At 47.5% G+C, this 8474-nt stretch overlaps 1 protein-coding gene across 1 annotated transcript; it reads left to right on the top strand.

The window, feature by feature from the left end:
• Window positions 1-380: 380 nt before the first annotated feature.
• FUCA1 (alpha-L-fucosidase 1) lies at window positions 381-8098 on the top strand. Its single transcript, XM_077837883.1, has 8 exons — window positions 381-856; window positions 2954-3088; window positions 3645-3782; window positions 4315-4420; window positions 4733-4933; window positions 5124-5314; window positions 6131-6230; window positions 6894-8098. The coding sequence occupies exons 1-8, from the start codon at window positions 381-383 to the stop codon at window positions 7032-7034; spliced, it is 1488 nt and encodes a 495-aa protein (XP_077694009.1). The 3' UTR covers window positions 7035-8098.
• The last annotated feature ends 376 nt before the right edge of the window (window positions 8099-8474 follow it).

Genomic DNA, 8474 nt, shown 5'->3' with positions numbered 1-8474 from the left:
ACTACATGTGTTATCTGCTGAATTGTAGCTGTGTTGGTCTCAGGACACTAGAGCGACAAGCTGGCTCAGGTCATATCTTTTACTGGACCAACTTGCTTCTGTGGGCAAAAGAGCCAAGCTTGAGAGCGACACCTAGGGCAGGCCTGGGGCAGGCCCAGCCGGCCGGGTGCCCGTGGGTCACCCCACAGGGTGATGCCCTCTGTGGTGCAGGGGCTCCCAGGGCCCCCCAGCTCCCGGGACCTGCCCTCTGCCTCAGTGCCTGAGCTGAGACAATCCCAGGGGCAGCACGTGCCGCCAGCGTGCCCCAGGAACCACGTGGCCATGGCCTCGCTGGCGACGGCTTGTCCGCGCAACAGCCCCTGGCCAGGGCCTCTCTAGCCATGGCGTCGGCCCTGCTCATCACGTGGACGGTGCCCGTCACGTGGTCAGCGCCTGGGCGCCTTGTGCTCCCCTTTTGGCCCGTCTCGGCTCCCGTCTCGTTGGCGGAAGGGCGGGGCCTGGGCAAGATGGCGTCGCTGGGAGAGGCGCGCGGGCTGCTGCTGCTGCTGGTAGCCGGGGCGGCCGGCGGGCCCCGCTACAGCCCGGACTGGCCCAGCCTGGACGCGAGGCCGCTGCCGGCGTGGTTCGACCAGGCCAAGGTGGGGGTGTTCGTGCACTGGGGGGTGTTCTCGGTGCCGGCCTATGGCTCCGAGTGGTTCTGGTGGCACTGGCAGGGCGAGCGCCGCCCCGACTACGAGCGCTTCGTGCGGGAGCACTACCCGCCCAACACCAGCTACGCCGACTTCGCCTCGCGCTTCACCGCCCGCGACTTCAGCCCGCACTACTGGGCCTGGCTCTTCGAGCAGGCCGGCGCCAGGTCAGTCCCGGCGGGCGCGCCTGGGCGCGGGGCGGGAGCCGGCACTGGTGACTTGGGGGGCAGTGAGGGGCCCCTTGGTCTCTAATGGGGAGTGGCCTGCGGGTGAGCGGAGGCAGGGGTGGGGGTGTCGGCACTGGTGGCTTGAGGGGGAGTGAGGGCCCCCTTGGTCTCTAATGGGGAGTGGCCTGCGGGTGAGCAGAGGCAGGGGTGGGGGTGTCGGCACTGGTGACTTGGGGGGCAGTGAGGGGCCCCTTGGTCTCTAATGGGGAGTGGCCTGCGGGTGAGCAGAGGCAGGGGTGGGGGTGTCGGCACTGGTGACTTGGGGGGCAGTGAGGGGCTCCTTGGTCTCTAATGGGGAGTGGCCTGCGGGTGAGCGGAGGCGGGGGTGGGGGTGTCGGCACTGGTGACTTGGGGGGCAGTGAGGGGCTCCTTGGTCTCTAATGGGGAGTGGCCTGTGGGGGTGGGGGTGCCGGCACTGGTGACTTGGGGGGGAGTGAGGGGCCCCTTGGTCTCTAATAGGGAGTAACTTGCGGGTGAGCGGAGGTGGGGGTGGGGGTGTCGGCACTGGTGGCTTGAGGGGGAGTGAGGGGCCCCTTGGTCTCTAATGGGGAGTGGTCTGTGAGTGAGTGGGGGTGGGGGTGTCGACATTGGTGACTTGGGGGGGAGTGAGGGGCCCCTTGGTCTCTAATGGGGAGTAGCCTGCGGGTGAGTGGAGGCGGGGGGGTGGGTGTCGGCACTGGTGACTTGGGGGGAGTGAGGGGCACTTGTCTCTAATGGGAAGTAGCCTGCAGGTGAGCGGAGATGGGGGTGGGGGTGTCGGCACTGGTGATTTGAGGGGGAGCGAGGGGCCCCTTGGTCTCTAATGGGGTGTAGCCTAGGGTCTGGGCTGAGAGTGCAAACCAGGGCAAGGGGGCACCCCAAGGGCGGAACAAGCAGTAGCTGGGTGGGGAGGGGAATAGAAGATAGGGAGGGGGTAGCCTCTGTGAGGGCAGGGTGGCCCTGGGCTCTGCTGCGGGAGAAGGGTCCAGGGGGGTCCTTTGGGGCAGGAGTTCAGTGGGTGCTGTCACTGGTGACCTTTGGCCCCTACAGATGTTTTACGTGCACATGGGTCTGCTCCATCCCAGGATCCAGAGCCACTCCAGTGGGCAGAGCGTACATAGGGCAGAACCCTGGTTCCTATAGTTTTCAGAGTAGCAGCCGTGTTAGTCTGTATTCGCAAAAAGAAAAGGAGTACTTGTGGCACCTTAGAGACTAACCAATTTATTTGAGCATAAGCTTTCGTGAGCTACAGCTCACTTCATCAGATGCATCCAATGAAGTGAGCTGTAGCTCACGAAAGCTTATGCTCAAATAAATTGGTTAGTCTCTAAGGTGCCACAAACACTATAGGAACCAAAGAGTACATTTCCCTGCTGGGGCCAACCCCTATATTGTAGCACCCTGAGGATGCATCATTCCCAGGAAAGGAACACATTCATGGATTTTAAATCTTGCATTAATCAAAGCTAGAGCCAGAGGGAACTGGTTTCTGCTGCCTTCCACCAGAGCAGACGTCAGGTGATTTACTTGAGTAGCTGCTTCCTCTTTTAGCCAATGGACAGTCCCTTTCTGAGGCCTTAGTGAGATATGGTTTCTACAAACTTACACAAAGCAAGAATGATTTCATTTTGTAAAATGAGTCTCAAAATCATTAAGTTCACTGGAACCATGGAAGCACTTGGAAGTGGTGGTTTATTACTCAGTGGCTTTAATGTGTCTAACTTTGAAAGTGGATTTAGTGCTGTTGAAAGATGCCACTCTGACAGCACTGTTGATTTTTATTCTTAGGTTTACCCTTTTGCCCTTAGAAGTTCTCCCTCCACTTTGAGGGCAAGGCATTTGTTTCACTACTTGTGTTCTGTCTGCATAGGGTATCAATCTGTCACCTTTTTATCAGCACTAAAATTCATTTAAAACTCCTTAACTCTTGCAAACTCTTGCAAAGGAGAGAACTTGCAAACAGGTACAGTCAGAAAAGGAATCTGAGACAGCTCTTGGATTTGGAGTATCTTAGGTAGGTTCTATTTCCGTCTGAACAAGGGGCTTTGATTTCCGCAGGTATGTGGTGCTGACTACAAAGCATCATGAGGGCTTCACAAACTGGGGGTCTCCTGTGTCCTGGAACTGGAATTCTGTGGATACGGGGCCCCATCAAGACTTAGTGGGTAAACTGGGACAAGCTCTCAGAGAAAGGTATGTCACTGCTCTTGTACATACTGGCAAAACTTTGTTACCCAAGAACTATTTCCAGTTCTTGAATTAGATGCCCATTAGTGTCTCCTAGTTCTTTTTGATAAATTTGTCCCTAAGCACATACTTTTCAACAAAACTGTTTTGCCTCGGGGTAAGAGAACTCTCGTACCCAAATCTCCTGTTGGCTTCCTACAGGATGGCGGCAAGATCCAGGGAATAGGACATGGGAATCAGAGTTTGACAACCTGGGCTATATTCCCGATGTTACCACTAAGTCACTGTGTGACTTTAGGCAAGTTACTCAGTCTCTCTCATATGTGAGGAAAGGAGTGTGATATTTACCCACCTTTTGGAAGTATTTTGAAACCTATGACTAGATATAGCATTCTCTAATGCAGACTCAGCACTGAATACTACAATAGTAGGTGCTTGTGACTTTTTTTTTTAATGTAAGCTTCACAAGTGTAGTGAATATACAGAGAGATCTTTTTTTCAAACTGGTACTTTTTTGTTAACCCAACTTTCATCTCTTTCCTTTCTTTGTTTAATATTTAAGGAACATACGCTATGGACTGTACCATTCTCTCTTAGAGTGGTTTAATCCTTTGTATTTAGATGACAAAAAAAATGGCTTCAAGACACAGAATTTTGTCATTTCAAAAACTATGCCAGAGCTTTATGATCTTGTTTTAAGGTAAGAGCTGCAACCTTTTAGCACCCCTGAATATTACTGTATTTCTTTATTTGTTAGGGGGATAAGGATGTTGGGCAGAGGAAGGGAGACACTTCAATATTTGCTGTTCAACCACAAGGCAGATCTCGCCTTCCTACAGCAGCAATTTGGGATTTGAGGTGGTCTGAGAAGGGGATCATGTTAGCTATCTGTGGTTGGGAGCACTTTTTCCTCAATGTTATTTACTGGCCATTATGCCTGCATGGAGACAACTTGCACTTACCCTCTTTTGTTAGTGCTACAACCCCACTTTGGGTATGAACGATACTCCCATCCTATGCTGCAGCAAGGATCTCCCTCATGGGTGTGTGTTTTTGTTCCCCCACCAGGCAAATTTCCTGGCTATGTCATACAATAGGAGAAGCATGTGAAAGCAAAGATAATTGTCACAAGGCAGTATTTTTAATTCTTGCTTATGAAGTTTAGTCTTCTCTTTTGGCTGGGCCAGAAGTGGGAATGTTAAATTTTCTAGTAACATTCATCTGTCTCCTAGGTATAAACCAGATCTGGTTTGGTCAGATGGTGACTGGGAGGGTCCGGACACATATTGGAACTCTACTTCTTTCCTTGCCTGGCTTTATAATGATAGTCCTGTCAAGGTACTGCTATCTGCATTTCCTTCATGTCTTCTGGCCATTACATAAATATGGAAAATCAGGCAGCTTCTACTACTGGCAGAATCTAAGTCAAAAACCCTTAGGGTCAGTCGAAGCATATAAATTGTTGAGGGCATCTAAAGTATTTGACCTTTTTAATCAAAAATAATGAATGTACTTGTCGTTATCGGGAGACTAGTTACCAAAGATTCCAGAACAAAACCCACAAACTTGTTCCTTTGAAACACTGCAGTAGAAGGATTGAGTGTCTAAGTCAAAACGGTTTCTACTCTGAACTGTCTCTCCTCATTCTAGGATACCGTTGTGGTAAATGACCGTTGGTGCAATAACTGCTCCTGCAATCATGGAGGATACTACAACTGTGCCGATAAATACAAGCCGGGCACCCTGCCACAGCACAAATGGGAGATGTGCACGTCTATTGACAAACTGTCTTGGGGCTATCGAAGCAACATGCAAGTCAATGAGCTCATGGATGAATCAAGTATTATCTCAGTAAGAACATTTTAATATAAATAGGGGGATTGCTGGGGATTAGAGGTTGTCTACTTATCTGGCAAAACAGTATGACAGGGTGATGGCTAAAGTAGCAGGGATGATGTGAATAAAGCTTTTATGCAGGTTCTTCTTTCATAGTCAAGAGGGAAAGTAAAGTAGATTCACGTTATTTTCCTGTCTGTCACAGGAACTAGTGCAGACTGTGAGTTTTGGAGGCAACTATCTCCTCAATGTGGGCCCTACAAAAGAAGGGGTGATTGTTCCAATCTTTCAAGAAAGGCTTCTGTCCCTTGGAAAATGGCTGCGTGTTAATGGGGAGGCAATTTATGCTTCTAAGCCGTGGCGGGTGCAGATGGAGAACACCACAATTGATGCATGGTAAGAATTATTTTACACAAGACCACTCTGAAACAGACCCATCTCAGGCTGTGGTCTCATGAGCAAAGAAGGGTTGAGCTCGCTACTCTGAGAGCTCCAAAGAAAAATAAACACTAGAAAGATGTTGGTTCACAAGTCGCCCTCTACTCTCTGAGTATTGGACTGTTCCATGCTTTTTAAAAATAAAAAAAAATCAAAAGTAAAACACTAAAGATTCCATGGTGCTTCTCCTGAGTAGGAGTGTTTAACCCCATGGTCTTGGCTAAAATTCTTAGTTGCATGACTGCATTTTGTCTCCTTAAACTCCTGTGGTTGGCTTATTATGGTGGTATTTACTTCCCAGATTCTTGTGTAATGGATCTGTGCGCTGTTACCCAGCAACTGCATTTCCTCAGAGGAAGAGGTGTATAGTAAGTGTGTAAGGAGACCAGAACACGACAAACCTAAACTGTTTTTAAAGAGAATAATGAAATGACCAACATGAAGCTTCACAAGAGCTTAATCTACACTAGTGACCACAGCAACTTAAAGCAAGGCTATGTTGCAAGGTGACCTTTGTTTTTAGGGAGCGTATGTGGACTTTGTTTAGCTTTCCTCAGTCCCTGCTGACTGGATAAATGGTGGCTCCAAAGTATTGAGGTGTGCAAGGAAAGCAGGTGACCCCTATGCGGCTGGCTTTCCCAGTATGACTAGATTGATTAATGGGGGGGAGGCATGCACTTTTTGCTTTACTTCTGACAAAGCCAGATGCTTGTGTCTCCCTCTGTATTTTTTGGTGGTCTACACACCTCTGAACACCATCTTATATTCCCTCAGGTACACTTCTAAAGGATCAACTGTCTATGCCATCTTTCTGACCTGGCCAGAGAGTGGTGTGTTGAAGCTGTCTTCACCTATTCCATCTTCAAGCACACAAGTAAGGAATCTGAAGAGTAGATAATTAATCTCATGAGTCCATCTCGGTACCTAAAGGCTGAGATGGCCCAGCCTGGGTTCCATTAAATATCTGGTGAAAGTATATATAAAGTTGTCTTCCCTTACTTCTAGTCTTGGGTCTTAAAGGAATTGCGATCCCTCTTTCTGTGCGTTCACCTTGCTTTAAGCCACCGTTATTCTCTAAGAAACGCTGGATAGGACTCGTCAGCACTGCTTGCTAACCTGACATAGTACCGACAGGGGCATTTCTTCCACAGAGTTCCCAGCTTCTGTTGACTTGATTTGCTGTGAAATGAGCCAAGACTCCCAAAAAGCAGTAGGACCACTCCGACAGGGCAACACAAACTAGAAAAACCCTATTAAACTACTTACTGCAAATGGCACAGGGAGGGGGCTGTGTCATCTCCAAACTGCCATAAGAAAAATCTCCCCAGTGAAGAACCATAGGCAGATGCTGGGCCAAAAATGTGCCGTGTACAGTACTCTGCAGCTCAGTAAACTCTGGCGGGATGGAAAGTAGTTGGGGCTAGCTCAACCGCTTGAGTGTCTGCAAATACATTGAACTTGCTGACTGAGATGTATTTAAACAGGAAGTATGTGCATGAAGCAACAGATGAATATTGTTCTTTCCCTCTTTCTTCAGGTGACTATGTTGGGGTTCTCTGAGACACTGAAGTGGGAGAAAGCCCTATATAAAGGATTGATGATCACTTTGCCCTATGTACCTCCATCTGCTCTCCCAGTGCCGTGTTGCTGGACTCTCAAGCTAGAAGGTGTGGCGTGATAGTGACTTTGAAGAAAAGCAAGGAACTAGATCGCTTTTTTGCTTTGATCTGATATTTTTTTGAAGGTGAAGGAATCTTAATAAATTGTTTTTCTTGCTCATCTAAGAGAATAGCTTTGAGCCACTCTGGCCAAGAAAACAGCTAGGTCAGTGCATCTTGGGTGGGAACGAAGGCCTGATCTATACGCAACGTTTCATCTGTCCGAGAGATGTGTCCAGCAATAGTAATGTTCTGTTGCTGGATTTTGACCTCGGAGTGTGGTCAGACTACTGCGATGAGAGATCCTTAGCTGGGCTTCCTGGCAGATGTTACCACTTTGCCACCTTTAACCATGGCACTGCAGCCTAATAGGCATGACTGTCACATAAGGTGGGTGGGAGTGTGAACAAATTTAGTGTGGGACAGCTACAAAGTTGGTTGAATTAGGATCTGCAACCTGCAAACACAGAATGTGAATAAATGGCGCTCAGTTACTACAGTGATGGGTACCTTACAAATGCTTAAGATTGACAAAACGAGCGATGGTCACCCTGCCAAGAGGGTGCTTACCTGCTAAAGGAGAGATTTCACATTTTTAATTATCAAAATGTTCGATATAGCTGTTACCCAGACTATATGGAGCGATGGAACTATTTTCATGTTCGTTTATGATCAAGGAACATGCCTTGTACTGGTGTGTAAGTCTGCACCATCAAACTAAGCAAAACAAAGCAGGAAAAAACATCCACTGCTTCAGGACAGGAGCAGGTCTCCACTGAAGCTGTCCACTGCACCTATGTTTTAACTATCAGCTCAGGAGCTCTGAAACTGAATCTTTTATACTGACTGATTTGAATATTCATGTCACTTAAATGGCATAATCTGCTTCTTGAAACTAGTCTTTAACTCTAATCAAAATGCAGTAGCCTAACTTTATTTTCTGGTGTGTGAAATTATTAAACATCCTGTTTAGGGTGAATCCATTATGCCATTTAAAGTCTAATTGGAATTAAGCACTTTTTCAGATTCTTATGTGCAGTGTATTTTCATATGTAAATTTAAAAAATAAAATTCTATTAAAACACTGCTGCATTCATTTCATGTGAATTAAAGCTGAATTAGGTATGATTACAAATATTTATAATGTAAAATAAGTGGATTTATATTAATGTTTGAAGGAGATTAGATGTAATGAATTTAAAGAATGAATCTGAGCTCTCTCTAACATTCAGTTGAATTTATATGAGTTTAAATTCTTGTCCTTAAGATGTGGGTGTAGTTACATTTGTGGAAAGAGCTGTAGACAGATTACCATCTGCCCTTGTAAGTCTTTGCAGAGGTACTGTTGGTCTGACTTAAAATCAATATAACTCTTCAGTTTTGTTAAACAAAAAAGCTCCTCTCAGTTCCTGCTTTTGATAAGTTTGTAAAGGAAGGATTTCACAGCACATCCAGGTTAA

This window comes from Eretmochelys imbricata, chromosome 19, assembly GCF_965152235.1.
Source record: "Eretmochelys imbricata isolate rEreImb1 chromosome 19, rEreImb1.hap1, whole genome shotgun sequence".
NCBI lineage: Eukaryota > Metazoa > Chordata > Testudines > Cheloniidae > Eretmochelys > Eretmochelys imbricata.
Note: the sequence above shows the minus strand (reverse complement) of the source record. Positions and strands in the feature narration are given on the sequence as shown.

What these genes read in the sequence shown, in the direction of transcription:
- FUCA1 (XM_077837883.1), top strand. Translation starts at nt 381, where the DNA reads ATGGCGTCGGCCCTGCTCATCACGTGGACGGTGCCCGTCACGTGGTCA. An exon ending in CTTTATGATCTTGTTTTAAG is followed by an intron (nt 3,783 to 4,314) that starts GTAAGAGCTGCA and finishes TCTGTCTCCTAG; the next exon opens with GTATAAACCAGATCTGGTTT. An exon ending in AACACCACAATTGATGCATG is followed by an intron (nt 5,315 to 6,130) that starts GTAAGAATTATT and finishes ATATTCCCTCAG; the next exon opens with GTACACTTCTAAAGGATCAA.